The sequence below is a fragment of the Suncus etruscus genome, chromosome 6, assembly GCF_024139225.1.
Source record: "Suncus etruscus isolate mSunEtr1 chromosome 6, mSunEtr1.pri.cur, whole genome shotgun sequence".
Lineage (NCBI taxonomy): Eukaryota > Metazoa > Chordata > Mammalia > Eulipotyphla > Soricidae > Suncus > Suncus etruscus.
In genome coordinates, this window is record NC_064853.1 from 60691085 (window position 1) to 60707496 (window position 16412).

At 40.5% G+C, this 16412-nt stretch overlaps 1 protein-coding gene across 3 annotated transcripts in view; it reads left to right on the forward strand.

The window, feature by feature from the left end:
* The first annotated feature begins 880 nt into the window (after nt 1-880).
* GOLIM4 (golgi integral membrane protein 4) overlaps nt 881-16412 on the forward strand; it is a 90205-nt gene continuing 74673 nt past the window's right edge. For all 3 annotated transcript variants that reach the window (XM_049774453.1, XM_049774451.1, XM_049774452.1), the window contains exon 1: nt 881-1072. In XM_049774453.1, the coding sequence (XP_049630410.1) occupies nt 886-1072 (187 nt within the window). In that variant the 5' untranslated portion in view covers nt 881-885. The remainder of the gene's footprint in view (nt 1073-16412) is intronic.

Below are 16412 nucleotides of genomic sequence, written 5' to 3' on the forward strand. Positions count from 1 at the left end.
CACACACACACACATCCACTGCATGCTGCACCCCGGTAGACTCCGATCGGACTACTAGCTAGCCGCTTCCCCGCCCCGGATCCGCAGTATGTCCCCTTCCCACCCGACCGCCCGCGCTCCACGTGGGCTCCAGCCAGTCTGGGCTCAGCCCTTCGCGGGACCTCGCGGCGGGCGGGGAGGGCGGGGCCAGAAGCGTGACGGACAGAGCATCAGCCCAATAGACGCCGGCGCTGCCTCGGTGGAGGGTGGGACTTGAGCCTGGACGGGCCAATGAGCGGCGCGCCCGAGTGGGACTTCCTCCCCGGATCCCGTTGGCCAGAAGCGCGGGGCCGAGGTGACACGTAAGTTGGGTGGGAGGCGGAGGCGGAGGAGCCGGAGCGACCTCTGCTTCCCCCCAACCCCACGGTGGGATCCACACTCAGCCAGGCCGGTCCCGCCGACGCCGCCGGAGCCCGGGAAGCTTTTTTTTTTTTTTGAGTTGAACTCGACTCGCCGAGACTCCCTCTTTGGGGTGGCCACTAGCCGGGAGCACTCGGGGCGGAACTTGGGGGGGGGGGAGCTTGGCCGGGGGCAGAAGAAAAGTGGGCGCAGGGGGCCCGGAGGCTGGCGGCGTCCTTCTGGCGAACTATGCCGAGGGCCCCTCCGAGGGCCCCCCCGGCACTCGCGCCCAGGCAGACTCGCTGCCCAAGTTTGGCGGCTGCAGCCCGGGCGGCGTGGCTGGCTGGCTGCACGGCCCGCGGCGCGCGGCGGCTGAGCGGCTGAGCGGCTGAGCGGGCGCCACTTCCTTCCCCTCCGCTCCGGCGGCCGCTTTGTGTGCGAGTGCGCGCGCGTGTGTGTGTCTCTGGGCTCGGCCGCCGAGGTAGCTTCCAGCGCTCGCCCGGGACGATGGGCAACGGGCTGTGCTCCCGCAAGCAGAAGCGGATCCTGCAGACGCTGCTGCTGCTCACCGTGGTGTTCGGCTTCCTCTACGGCGCGATGCTCTACTACGAGCTGCAGACGCAGCTGCAGAAAGCCGAGGCGGTGGCGCTCAAGTACCAGCAGCACCAGGAGTCCCTCTCCGCCCAGTTGCAAGGTACGGCGGGCGGTCACCCCCACTCCGGGAAGCGCGCGCCCCGCTGCCCGGCTTGGGAAAGGGGCGTCCCGAACACCCGGGGGGACAAGGGTGCGCCTCCTTGGGACTTGCGAGGTGAGCTCCCTAAGGACCCCCGGAACTCCCGGGTGGCCTGAAGCTTCCTGCCCCTCCATTCCCCCGTTTTGGGGCGGAGGTCACGGCTGCCATGAGAGGGTTTTGTCTCCTCTTTGGGGAGCTAATAAGTGGGTGTAGGAGCTACTAAGTGGGTGTACAGGCCCACAGCACTTTGCCCTATGTGCGGGAGCCCTGCAAACCTCCAAACCCACAGTCCCCGCCGCGCAGTCCAGCCCATTCCAGGGGGCCTTGCCTGGTGGCTTGATTTTCTTGTAAAACTGTGATTTTTTTTTTTAATAAAATCTTCAGCTCACACTAACTCCAGACGGACAGAAACTTTGAGCTTCCAATTGCACGCCTGTTACCTTTTTATGGGATGACCTTAGACGTGTTGGTTCTGTTGGGTAGTGACCTAATTGCTATTGTTCACGGACTTGCTAGGGGTATATTTGGGAATGGTGGACGCTAAAGGGCAGGATGGGGGGAAGGTTCGTCTTAACTTTGAGTCTTATCGGTAGAGGTGTGCTTGGATTGAGAGCCTGGAAGCAAGATCTGTAGAAAGACTTTTAGCTTCAGTCTTCTGTTAGAGGCTCTTTTAATGTGAATTTCCGAAATATAAATGATGCATGACTGCCAAGTAAGCACCGTCTTATTGAAAGCATAGCCATTCGATAACGTATTTTTGGAAAGCTTTTACTTCTGGTGGTTACTTTTCAACACTCCTACAGACCTTTCCAACCCCTCCCCCCCCCAAAAAAAAACCCAGCCAATAATAAAAAGCAGTGAGTAGGGAAATGTTGAGTGTTGCTAATAATGCATATGTAGCTTATTTCATATTACTATGAAGATGCACACTGTAAATGCGTCGTTTACACAAATATGAAACAGATGCCTTTTCCTTGCTTCAGCTATTTTGAGTTTTTTTCTAGTGAAAATAAAAACTGAAGAGAGAAATAATACGACTGGTTTCTTAGTCTTCTGTGCTCTTCCCAATTTAGAAGAAAAATGTATTTTTAGCTTTACTGATGTTGCATAGCCACAGGCAATGAAAATAAATATGTGAGCTGGGCTTGGTTCGGAAGGAAAACCTGTTTTGACGTAGTTTTTCATTTGAAATTCTTCCTAGAAACTTGTTGAAATTTACTGATGAGTTATTGTTGGTCTGGATGTTTGTTACCTAATTTACTTGGATGACATCAGCAACTTTCCTCCAAAGTTCAGTACTGTTAGACCTACGGAACAATTTACTGTTTAACTATAAGAGTGCAGGACTGAAATTTTTACATGTTGCTTGAAAACTATCTCAGGAGGATAAAGTGAAGTTGATATCACGGTCTTTTAGCCTAAGAACATCTCTGTTCTGCTCACCAGTACATTCATATTCTCAGCATTTCACCATGCCGGCACACAGGAGAAATATGTGTATATTCAGTTAACAAATAAAAGTATCCTGATCTGGCCTGGAGAGATAGCACAGTGGTGGCATTCCATATGGTCCCCCATGCTTGCCGGGAGCGATTTCTGAGTGCAAAGCCAGAAGTAACCCCTGAGCACCCCCCACCCAAAGTATCTTGATCTGTGGTGACTTTATTAGTTCCACACAATTTTTTCTGGCTTTTCAGTCTCCACTTGTTTCTCTGCTTCTTGAAAACTCCTGTAAGGACCATAAAATATTTTCTTTAGATTGTTCAATCGCAAATGTTAGTTTGTGACCAAGGAAGGTCCTGACTTCTGAGTCATGGGCTCTTTTTGTGGGCACTGTTTCGTTTTGAAATGAAGTCATAATTTCTTTTTTCTTTTTCTTTTTTTTGTTGAGGGTGCTAGTACTGATAAAGACCATTGTAATAATATTTACACTGCAGTAGGAAATGATAAAAACTGCATCTAATTTGAGTGGTCTGATTTCCATATTTTAATCTTTTTTTCACTTTTCTCCTGAATCGTTTCCCAAACAACAATTGCAATATTATGAGTGGACATTACTTTTTAAACAGGCTATGACTTTTCTTCTTAAAAAATACACGGTTGTCCCATGATGGTATGCGTCTAGGATGGAGAAACCCTGAATCTTAGGCCACGGGAATTCCCTTTCTTCTCCAATGCTTACTGTGCCTATGCAAAAAAAAAAAAAAAAAAAAAAAAAAGTGGGGGAAACGCCAAACTCTACCACTCCAGTACCCAAACTTTTTCTTGTTTTGTTATGATTTGTTAGGTTTTTTGTTTGTTTGTTTGTTTGTTTGTTTTTTGTTTTTTTGGGCCACACCCGGCCTTGCTCAGGGGTTACTGGCTGTCTGCTCAGAAATAGCTCCTGGCAGGTATGGGGACCATATGGGACACAGGGATTCGGGATTCGAACCAACCACCTTTGGTCCTGGATCTGCTGCTTGCAAGGCAAATGCCGCTGTGCTATCTCTCCGGGCCCCGATTTGTTAGTTTTTGACTTTATTTTCCTTCTCTTTTTTCTTCCACTTTTCTCTTTTTCACTCTTGTGGTTATTATTTAGAGGTTTATTTTTATTTTTATTTGCTGGGTCCATTTTTTTTCTTTTTTCTTCCATTTTTCTTTTTTTTTTTCTCTCCTTTCTTTTTTTGGTAATTGTCACCAAATTTTTTTCTCCCCTTTTTCTTATCCTTTTTATCTCCAATGACGGTGGAATAGATGCTCAATCTACAACAAGTTGTAAAGTGGAGACCAGTTGCACTAGCATTCTGGGGGGTAGAGAGGGAGATATAGGATGCATACTGGGAACAGGGGCGGAGGGAGGACAACACTGGTGGTGGGAATGTCCCTCATTCATTGTCACTATGTACCATAAATGATGCAGTGAAAGATTTGTAATGCACTTTGGTCACAATAAAAATTAAAAAAAATACACGGTTGGATATTGTTGCATTTATTTTGGATTTATTTTTCAGGCCATTTATAGCAGCAGCTTGTGCTTCTTATTTTCAGAGATAAGTGACATTTTATTTACCACTAGCATAGATGAGTCTTTAGGATTTTATGATCTTCATGTTTAAGAATTATTGTGTGAGAAAAATAAATGATGAGTGGCCTATATTCTCTCTCTCTCTCTCACACACACACACAACTTTTAAGAAACTTGCCCCTATAAACCAGCTGATTCAGATAATCTTCAATTTAATATTGATTCATACTCAGAGATTGTTTTAAAAGTAAAATAAATGTTACCCCAAATGTGTGTTGTAGAACAGTACCATAAATGGAGATGGCAGTGATGACATGGGGAATGTTTCCAAAGATATTCACTTCATTAAAAATAAATATCAGTATGCCAGCCTGTCTATGTTTAATCGCTTTATTGTATTACCTTATTTATAGTAAAAATTAGGTTGCATGCTGTTGATAGAGACAATAGTAGGAACCTTTGACTTTATTTAACTTTTCAAAATTATTTTTAGGGCTGTATAAATAGTATAGTAGTTAAGATATTTGCTTTGCACAAGACTGATCCTGCTACGATTTCTGGCAGCTCATCTGGTCCCAAGAACACCATCAGAAGTGAGCTCCTGTGTACCACTGGTATGGCCTAATCTACCCCAACACACACCCTTTTTTTCTACTTTCAAGAAGGCGATCCTCTGTTGTCTATGCCACAGTAGTATAGTTCTCAGCTTTGCAGACAGAGAAGCTCCTAGTTCAGTTAATCAAAGTCTTTAGGTTTGACATTCACCTGATAATCTCCCCAGTTGATTCCAGTGTATAGCCTAAACAAAGTTCTGTAATATTAAAATTGAGTGGCCAGAGAAATGATACAGCTGGTAGGGCACTTGTATTGCACGGACCTAGGTTCAATCTTCAGCATCCCATATGGTACCTCAAGCACTGCCAGGAGTAATTCCTGAGTGCAAAGCCAGAAGTAAATCCAGATCACCTCTGGGTGTGGCGCCCCCAAGGAAAACAAAACAAACCCTCAAAACTAAAAAAGTTAATAACAAACCAAAAAACCATAAGCAAACATAAAATTAATAAAAACACTGAAGTAAGCTACTTTGTACATTCTTTTGGTTGGTTTTAAAGAAACTTGGTTTTTCGTTTGTTTTTGTTTTATCCCTTAGGTTCTTAATATATATCTAGTGCAGAGTAGATAGTTATCCCAATAAGTTATCTTTGTTCTTTTACTTCATTTAAAGAAAATGCATCACATAATTGACATAGTTGATCATAATAATAATACATTTGTTTTCAGATAAGTGAGGACAAAGTTATTAAAAACAGAAAGAAAACAAAAAGAAGTACAGTGGCACGCAAATATGTGAAAATTATTGTATTTCCAATGAAGTCATTAATACAATGACAGAAAATTTAGTAAGCTCTTGTTAGCTGTTCATTCCGTTAAACTTGTGTGTTCTACTAGGGATGACAGTATCAAACGAAGGAAGTTGTCTAGGAATTCAAAGCACTATTACTGATACTGTGGCTTTTGTGGCGCATATTCTCAGCTGCCAGACTTGGAAGAAAGGAGATATCGGGGGAGGGTGCCCACACACTCTAAAAATGCCCTGGTGATATCACACTAAATATTGGCATACCTGAAGTTTGGTCAGATTGGAGTCCCTGAAAAGAATTGTAGAGGAGCGGGTGAGGCAGGGCCATAGGCAGAACAGTGGTTTTGGGTCATGGATGTAGTAGAAGTTGCTTGACAAGGGGGTCTTGGCCTGCCCTCTCCTGAGATTGCCAGCTTTCTCCTATGTGGCTGGTGTACCATGATTTTTTCACAGCTTGGTTTACATCTCTTTCAAGAAAAAAGTGAGTTTATGGAGTTGGCCTGATATGAACATGGCTTTCTCTTTTTCTATGTTTATTAGGGCTAAATATTTAAAATGGGCAAAATCGGTTTTTATACATAACTACTGCCTCCTATTATGTACCTAAATGAATAGTAAAGAGAATATTGTTAAGTTAGCATAAATCTGAAGATTTTACTCTGGATAGAGATGATCCTTGACAGTTTAAAATTTGAGTCAGAGTATGTTATTGATTGAATTATTTGTAGTAGAATAGCTATAAGTAGGAAGTAACCTGCGGGGATTTCTGGGTGATAGTGTAACTTACATTTTCTTTTTAATATGACAAGGATCCCCTCATTCTTGAAGAAAATAGTGCTTTTAAAAATATCCCTCTAGGGCATTGTCATGTCACTTTATCCCCCATCCTACTCCCAGCTGTTGTCCAGAATGATCAGTTCCAACTATCATTGTCATTGTTGTTCCTTCTTTGCCATAACTGTACTATTTGTGGCAAGTTTCTACCATGAACTGGTCATCTTGGACCCCCCCCCCCCATTATCTCTGGATATTATTACCATACTGTCTTTTATTTTTCTTATATCCGATAAGTGAGTGTGATTATTCTATGTCTGTCCTTCTTCTGACTCATTTCATTTAGCGTAATTCTCTCCATATCCATGGATAAGCATATATGACTTCAGTTTTTCTAAGAGCTATGTAGTATCTCATTTCAGGAGTCTCAAATTCAATTTACCTGGGGGCTGCAGGAGGCAAAGTCGGGGTGATCCTTGAGTGCAAAGTCAGTCGTAAGCCTTGAACATTGGTGGGTGTGACCCAAACAACTAAAACAAAACAAAACAAAAAAGATTCCTCTAGGGCAGGGCCACAAAATGTTGTATGGAGGGCTGCAAACAACCACGACTTTGAGACCCCCTGGGATATACCAAGTTTTTTTTAGCTACTCATCAGTTGTCAGGCACCTTATTCTGGCTATTGTAAATAGTGCTGCACTGAACATAGAAGTGCAGAGGGTATTTTTTTTTTATTGTGTTTTTGTGTTCCTGGGTTATATCCCTAGGAATTGTATTGATGGACCACATGGAAGCTCAATTTCTAGGTCTTTGAGGAATGTCCATATTGTTTTCCCAAAAGGCTGGACCAGTCTATATTCCCACCAGCAGTGAATGAGAATCCTTTTCTTTCTGCACCCATGCCAACGCTGTTTGTTCTTTTTTGTGATGTGTGCCAATCTCTTTGTTGTGAGATGATATCTCATCTTGGTTTGCATCTCCCTGTTGATGTGGAACATTTTTTATACATGCCTTTTAGCCATCTGTGTTTCTTCTTTGAGGAAATATCTGTTCATTTCTTCTCCACATTTTTGATGGGATTAGATGTTTTTGTTTTCTTGTAAAGTTCAATCTTTGTTTGAAAAAGAATTCTTGTAAAGTGCCTTGTTTCTTGTACATCTTAAATGTTAACCCTTTATCTGATGGGTATTGGATGAATAGTTTTCTCCCATTCTGTGGCTAGCCTTTGTATCCTAGACACTGTTTCCTTTGAAGTTGCAGAAGCTTCTCAGTTTAATGTAGTCCCATTTGTTGTTTCCACTTGCTTGGACTTTGGTGTTTCCATCTTGAAGATGATTTAAGCTTCAGTGTCATGGAGTATTTTCTTTAATCATTTTTATTTGACTTGTACATGCTGTTAAATAGACACTTGAGTTCAGTGCCTACATTTGTTTTTGAGGGATTTGTTTAGCCACACCTGGAGATATTTGGGGCTTACTTTTGGTTCTGTTCTCAAGGATCATTCCTAGAGATGTTGGGGGCCCAAATGTCATTCCCCATTATCCTAAATTGTTCCCCAAACACCGCTCCTTAGAAGTGACTTCTGAGTGCAGTGCCAGGAATAAACTCTGGGTACACTGGGAGTTTTTGACCCAAAAACCAAAACCAAAGAAAAAAAAAAAAAGGATAGCAACGCTTTAAGTACCTTTCTTAATTTTCAGAATTAGATTTTCTTTTTTTTTTTTTTTTTTTAGGCCACACCCGGCATTGCTCAGGGGTTACTCCTGGCTGTTTGCTCAGAAATAGCTCCTGGCAGGTACGGGGGACCATATGGGACACCGGGATTTGAACCTATCACCTTTGGTCCTGGATCGGCTGCTTGCAAGGCAAATACCACTGTGCTATCTCTCCGGGCCCAGAATTAGATTTTCTAATAAAAATCCTACTTAAACAGTTTTAAATGAGTTAGGAAACAAGTTTTACATCTCCACATTACATATTAAAAAATCTACTCTCAAAGGAAGAAAATGTAATCTTTCAAAGGTTCTTTTTTTTGCGGGGGAGGGGGCACACCCATTTGACACTCAGGGGTTACTCCTGGCTAAGCACTCAGAAATCACTCCTGGCTTGGGAGGACCATATGGGACACCGGGGAATCGGACCACGGTTCGTCCTACGCTAGCGCTTGCAAGGTAGACACCTTACCTCTAGTGCCACCTTCCCGGCCCCTCAAAGGTTCTATAATGTTTTATTCTTCAAAATAATAGCCCATAATTTAATATTTCTTATCAGATTAATATATATTAAAATAATATTAAAATTATTTTTATTAAATCGAAAATAGATATGTGTGACGTCTTATATATAAGAAACAACACAGTGTTTTTATTTAAGTGCTGTGCTTTTGGGGGGGGCACACCCATTTGATGCTCAGGAGTTACTCCTGGCTAAGTGCTCAGAAATTGCCCCTGGCTTGGGGGGACCATATGGGATGCCGGGAACCTCGGTCCTTCCTTGGCTAGTGCTTGCAAGGCAGACACCTTACCTCTAGCGCCACCTCACTGGCCCCATGTGCTGTGCTTTTATAAAAATCAATTTATCTGGGGAGAAGAAATACAAATGGCCAAAAGACACATGAAAAAATGCTCCACATCACTAATCATCAGGGAAATGCAAATCAAAACAACTATGAGGTACCACCTCACACCACAGAGAATGGCACACATCACAAAGAATGAGAATAAACAGTGTTGGCGGGGATGTGGAGAGAAAGGAACTCTTATCCACTGCTGGTGGGAATGCCATCTAGTTCAACCTTTATGGAAAGCGATATGGAGATTCCTCCAAAAACTGGAAATCGAGCTCCCATACGATCCAGCTATACCACTCCTAGGAATATACCCTAGGAACACAAAAAATACAATACAAAAACCCCTTCTTTATACCTATATTCATTGCAGCACTATTTACCATAGCAAGACTCTGGAAACAACCCAGATGCCCTTCAACAGACGAATGGCTAAGGAAATTGTGGTACATGTACACAATGGAATATTATGCAGCTGTCAGAAGAGATGAAGTCATGAAATTTTCCTATACATGGATGTACACGGAATCTATTATGCTGAGTGAAATAAGTCAGAGAGAGAGAGAAAAACGCAGAATGGTCTCACTCATCTATGGGTTTTAAGAAAAATGAAAGACATTCTTGCAATAATAATTTTCTGACACAAAAGAGAAAAGAGCTGGAAGTTCCAGCTCACCTCAGGAAGCTCACCACAAAGAGTGATGAGTTTAGTTAGAGAAATAACTACATTTTGAACTGTCCTAATAATGAGAATGTATGAGGGAAATGGAAAGCCTGTCTAGAGTACAGGCGGGGGTCGGGTGGGGAGGAGGGAGATTTGGGACATTGGTGATGGGAATGTTGCACTGGTGATGGGTGGTGTTCTTTACATGACTGAAACCCAAACAATCATGTATGTAATCAAGGTATTTAAATAAAATATATATAAAAAACAATTTATCTTAGGCACATATCCCTTCAGTCTATGAGCCTACTTAGTGAGACTGTAATAAAGGACAGAGTATGACATATCCTCTGGATAAGCAATAACTGGCCAACAGAAACATAAAAAGTAAATATGCCAGTCAGAAATACATAGCACTGTTTAAAATTTATCATTTCTGCTAGAACAAGGATGAATGTGCTGCTGGTGCCTCGACCCAGCAGGGCATAGAGAAGGAATTCTGTTTTGAGGCCAGAGTGCGGAATTCTGTACTCAGGAATCACTCCTCATCATCAGTGCTTGGGGGATAATTTGGGATGCTGGGGAGTGAACCCTGGTTGGTCATGTGCAAAACAAGTGCCTATTTACTGTATTATCTCTATGGCCCATAAGTATATATGCTTTTTACAGTAAGTACAGTGCTATAGGTTATACTAAAAATAAACTAAAATCTGGCGGCTATTATTTGATTAGTTTTGCTACTATAGCAAAGTTATAATTAAACCTTTATCCTTGTTCTTTAGCAATATCCTTTAGCAATATATACAACTAGTGTATTTATGGCAGATTTTTAGTAACAAAGTATGATTCAGTAATTAAGTATGCTTTAGTAATATACTTCAAAACTATAATTCCTGTTGTACTAATCTCAATTTACTAACAAATACTAAAGAACCTTATGTCCTATGTAATAGTTTGATCCTAAACTAAACTAAACTAAACTATATAACATGTAAAGCATGCTATGTTTTACTGATGTCAAACATCACTTTTATTAGAATATGAAAAATAAATGTTCAATACTGTGTAAGTGAGCATTAACTCAAAATCCACAAGTTGTCAGAATTGACCCACATCATTCAGATGTGGGTTAAGTTTTTTTGGGTATTATGTACAACTTCTTTAGAATAGTTCTTCCTCTGTAGTTCTCTGTGAAGCCAGAGTCAGTCAGGATATCTGACCTCACATAGCAATATTTTACAATCTTTTGGCTCTTTCTACTTTTTGAATCATTCTTCCTCATGAAAGTTTACATCTGTTTTCACTTAACATTCTGACACTAGAGTCTTTGGTATTTATGACTGATCTTTAATTTTTTATTTAGTAATTTGTAGTACTGTGTCTGTCCTTTCAATCTGGCAATTTTTATTAGTAAAATGTTATCAAAAGTTTGTATATGTCTCCCGTGAAATACATATATAAACTTATCAGAGAAAAACTATACCTACTAGAGATTTTCTTCTATGTATCTTCTCCCTGAGAGAAGGGAGATAATGATGTTAAATTACCCAAAGTCCTTTTGAAAGGATCTAAGTCACATACAAACTTTAATTCTATAATCTGGTTGAATTGTGCTCTTCAGGACTTTTAAAACTACACCGCACAAAATTATATTTAGATCACTGTATTGTATTTTCTTTTAGTCCCATGGAAATGATCTTTGTTTGGAAGTGGTTTCTTTTCTATTCTTTTTTTTTTTTTTTTGCCACACCCAATAGACTCTTAGGGGTTACTCCTGGCTATGCCCTCAGAAATCACTTCTGGCTTGGGGGGACCATATGGGATGCCGGGGAGGGGAGGATCTACTGTGGTCCATCCTAGGTTAGCACTTGCAAGGCAGAGAGCTTACTTCTAGCGCCACCTCTCCAGTCCCATGGAAGTGGTTTCTTAATTTTAGATTGTTGTAGTCTTGAGAAGCTGAGAATTTTTTCTTTCTCCTCTTTTTCTCTTCTTTTATTCTTTCACTTTCTTTCTCTCCTCTCCCCTCCCCTCTCCTCCCCTCTCCTCCCCTCCCCTCCCCTCCCTTCCCCTCCCCTTCCCCTTCCCTTCCCTTCCCTTCTCTCCTTTCTCCTCTCCTTTCTTGCCACATATACTGTTGCTCAGAAATTTCCTTTCTTGCCACATCTACTGTTGCACAGAAGTTACTTTCTAGCTCTGTGCTCAGAAATCACTCCTGGTGGGCTTGTGGGGACCACATGGGATGCCAGGTATTGAACCCAGGTTGACTGCATGCAAGGCAAGCTCTCTACACACTATATTATTGCTCTGGCCCCAAGACTTTTTAAAACTGTCCAATATGCCTTTTTGTTGAGGAGTCTTACACTCTTTTTGTCCCAGTCCCGGCATCTCATATGGTCCCCTGAGCCTGCCAGGAGCAATTTCTGAGCATAGAGCCAGGAGTAAACCCTGAATGCTGCTGGGTGTGACCCAAAAAACAAAAATAAAAAATGGGGTAATCCATCCATGTTGGACATGGTATAGTGTTTAATGTACACTGTGGTTCTTGGAGGTGACTAAAGGCTATATATATGTATATGTATATATATGTTATATATATATATATATATATATATATATATATATATATATATATATATATATAATTTCTTTTGAATCTTTTGGTGAATTGGTTAGGGTCCAAATGGAATGGAATAAGTTTCTATGAGACTGTCTAAGAAAGCAATTATTATTTAGCTAGAATAATGCTATTTGTTGGATATACGTGAGATCCCAAGGTAGTAACTTTTAGTCAAGGCTGAACCCTTAAATGGAGACTACTTCCTTGTTCTTGTTGACTAGATGTTTTCAGAATTGGCACTTACCTAGTAACAACTCATCTTAGGGTCACACATTGCCTGTAACTTTATTTTCCATATGGGTGGTACTTTCAATGTAGCTTCCTTGGAGATCCAAGAGTTTTTTGAAAGTATGTCAGCGTTTATTGGTTGTTTTTGTTTCCCTACAGTATATTTGTTTTTTCCTGTCACAAGGTATAGTTTTTATCAGTACTTAAAAGCATCAGTGATTTGAAAGTAGTGACTTGAAGCACTGCCCCTCTGGAGGTCTTTTTTGGTGTTTTGGAATTTGACTTTAGTCCCTCAAGAAAGTATCTGAGATTGTAATGGAGTTTTTCAGTGCTCAGTGATATTTCCTGTAAACCCTATCTATTCTGTTTCCTTCTAATTCAAAAAAATCTTGGAGCCGGAGCAGTGGCATGTGCCTTGCACACGGCTGACCTAGGATGGACTGCGGTTCCATCCCCAGTGTCCCTTAAGGTCCCCCAAGCCAGGAGCAATTTCTGAATGCATAGCCAGGAGTAAGCCCTGAGCATCATAGGGTGTGGCTCAGAACCCCCCACCAATCTTGATTTAGATTGAAAGACAAACTTAACAAAAATTGTATTCCTAGGCCCTTTTATTGATTACTTAGTAAATAATAATTTATCAAAAATATATTGCATTTAGATGAGAAATTTAGAATTAATTTATATTAATAATATAGTTTGGCCCTGAAACATACGATATAAAGTGTATGCTAAAATATTTCTATTTTAAATTTAGAGAAATACAAATAGAAAGGCAGATATACATTTGGAATGATCAAATTGTTTGATTCCTAAGTCAGGGCTTTATGATCAATTTTCAAAGACTCTTCAACTTGGAACTAAAGTGAGGTTTTGATAGTATTCACAATCTTTGCTTCGTTTTGTTTGAGTTCAGTCTATTGAATAGTTAACTTCTAAGGATTTTTCTGGGACCAGGGAGATAACATAGAGGTTAAAGCATATGCAATTTGTTTGATCCCTGACAACACATGGTCTGCCAGCATTACAGGGTGTGGGGTATGGCCTTTACTTCCCTTGTACTGCAGCATTTTTGGAATCTTAGCATTATCTGGTCTGTCAAAAATTGCCAACAGGTAGCTGTAGATGATGCTGGTCAGATCCCAGGCAAATAGAGTACTCACAAAGAAACATCCACCAATCACTGTAGTAGAGTAACTCAGTTTATTGTAGGTGAGAAATGGATATTTATATTACGGGAGAGTAAAGTGTGGACTTTTTGTCAGCCAGTTGTGTAGGATGTGAGACAGGATTAAAACTTATGTGTTTAGGGAGGACAGGGTAAGAGGATTAGGGAAAGCAGGGTGTGTGCTTAAGGTGATTAAGCAGGTAGCCCCCAAACCTCCTAAATAACATTTGGGAATCTCCCTCCATAAGAATTTTCCAGATGCTCACTTGTATGGACTTTTTAAACTCATTTCCTTGGAGTCCACCTGCCATCTATCATCTTCCCATCTTTATGTTCATATGAGCTGTTAATGGCTGTTCCAACTACTTATTTCCTCTTTTTACCTTGCTATTTTCCATTATCAGTGGTGTGCATCTCTTCCTCTTTTTTTGATGCCCTGGACAACCCAGGCAGGTTCCACTAGGAACTGGGTCCCAGGATAAAGTAGTGGAAGTCTTAGACTAGAGAAAGATAGTTCCTTGGGCTGAGTTTATTGGCAGGAAATTGTGATCCAGGTACCACATGCTCTCCTGACCACTGCCAGGAGTGACCCCCGGGCCCAGATCCTAGAATAGCCCCCAAGTATCACCAGATACAGCTCTAAATCTCAAGAATCCCTAAACAAAGACAACACAGAAAACAGTGATAGTCACTCTGGCCAACTTGGCTTTATTGTATTTCTCTTGCTTCTGGCATTAGCAGAATTGAAGTCTTGTTTTGTTTCTTTATTTAGGATGATTTCTTTTCAGACTTCTATGTGCTCTGGGGCTTAAACTTAGGTTCTGCTAACATTTACTACAGACTGTCATATAGCACAGTGTTCTTTAACCTTTATACCTACGGTCCAGCAAACTGTCTTGTGCAGTGGTCAAAGATCACTGATAAACAATCTGCTGCGTCACCTTTCTTCATCAGGAACTCACCACTCGACTGGTTCTCCACCTGTGTATTTTTAGCTGGCAAGACTCCTCTCCCCATACCCTCCCAAGAGCTGAAACCAGGTCTTGTCTCATACATGCAAAAGTTATGCTATATCACTAATTCACATCCCTGGTCCAAAATATATTTTATTCTATTAATCCTATATATATCATGGATTGCAAAAAAACGTGTGTGTGCACATGTCAGATACTCTGCCACTGTACCTAACTAACCTAGATGTAAAAGTCATGTTACATCTAAGTATATCATATATCACTTATAAGTATATGATATCATATGAAATCTTGGTTACATATAATGGAATATATATTTTTAAAAATGGTTAAAGCATTTCTCTATAAACTGTTACCAAAGTTTTCTATATGAAAAAGAAAAACAAATAAACAAGGATATCTAAGTTAGTTTGAAAAGCCACAAAAATCTTTTCAAGCTAAGCTATATTCTTTTCTGATGAATGACCATGAATGGGCAATGTGAACCTTATTTGGGGAGAAAATTCTCTGGGAATGCTTTGTCTTGAGAAATTAGTTTATCAATGTAGAAAGTGAGCCCAGAGACATCTAATGAGTTAATAATTATTATATCCAATATGGAAGTCACTATGACCTATGTCCAAAAGCATTTGATGTGCAAGTAGAATACCTGAACAACTAAACTAAAAACTTTAAATTAAAAATATATGATGTTGCATCATGATATGTTTTAAGTATTTATAAATCAATGTATTTCTATGATTATGCAACTTCGTTTTGGAGTCACTGATTTTAATGAACTTTCGTTACATTTATTAATATATTCTAGTACATATATACTTTGTGCTTTTAAAGGTGAGGCTTATGAAAATCTAAAATACAATTGTGTTTCAAATGTTTCACTAGACAGTACTGACAAGACACAGCTTTGTTGGAAATCTTCAACAGAGAACTCTAGCCAAGTTCTTTAATTGCAAAGGTTACCCAACTGTTTTTAAAATAATTTAAGAAATACTCTCACAAACTCCAATTGAAATTTGTTTTTCTTCTCATTTTTCCACAGTACATATAAAGATGTTTTGCATTATATCTTAGCTCTCTTTATAATCAGTATGAGAATGTTCTTAAGTACAAGATCAATATTCAGTATACATAACCCCTTAAATTTCCACATTCATTTGAAGAGCCACTGACCATTTAATTTTTTCAGAATCATTTGTATAAGCATGCAGGTTTGTGTGTGTGTGTGTGTGTGTGTGTGTGTGTGTGTGTGTGTGTTCTTTAGGGTGTGGGTGGTCTCAAAATATGCTTAGGGGAGTATTTCTTACAAGACTCACCATGATGCTATTCAGACTCAGAAGTGCTTGGGGGGCCAGTAGGGTGACCAGAGCAGTTCTGGGAATCACACCCCTGGTTTCTGCTTGCCACAGTTTGTACTGAGTCTATTGAGATATCCCTCTGTCCATCCCTGAAGATTTTAATTCATTCCACTGCTTTTCAAAGGGGGCAGTTGGCAACAAATTGAAAGGTTGGAAATGAACCTTAAGAGCTGTCTGAAGCAGCTTCCAAGGATAAGACAGTTGAAAATATCTGTCCAAGAGAATGGTCTTCCCACTCTTCATAAATATCTATTTATATGGATAAACAGAAGTCCTTTAAAAGTAATTATTTTTCAAGGATGGGATGGTTTATTTGTTCATCACTCCTGATGGTACTCAGGGGACCAGATCTGTTTTTTTTTTTTTTTTTTCTTTTCTTTTCTTTTCTTTTCTTTTCTTTTCCTTCTTTCTGGGCCAGTGGTTTTCAGGACTTAAACCTGGCTCTGGCTCTGGGTTCAATACTGATGGGCTCAGGGTACTGGAAATTGAACCCTGGTTGGCCATGTACAAAAATGTGCCCTCCCCATTGTGTTATTGCCCCCCCCCATTTTTATTTTATTGATTAACAAACTTCAGTTTTATGAGTTTCAAG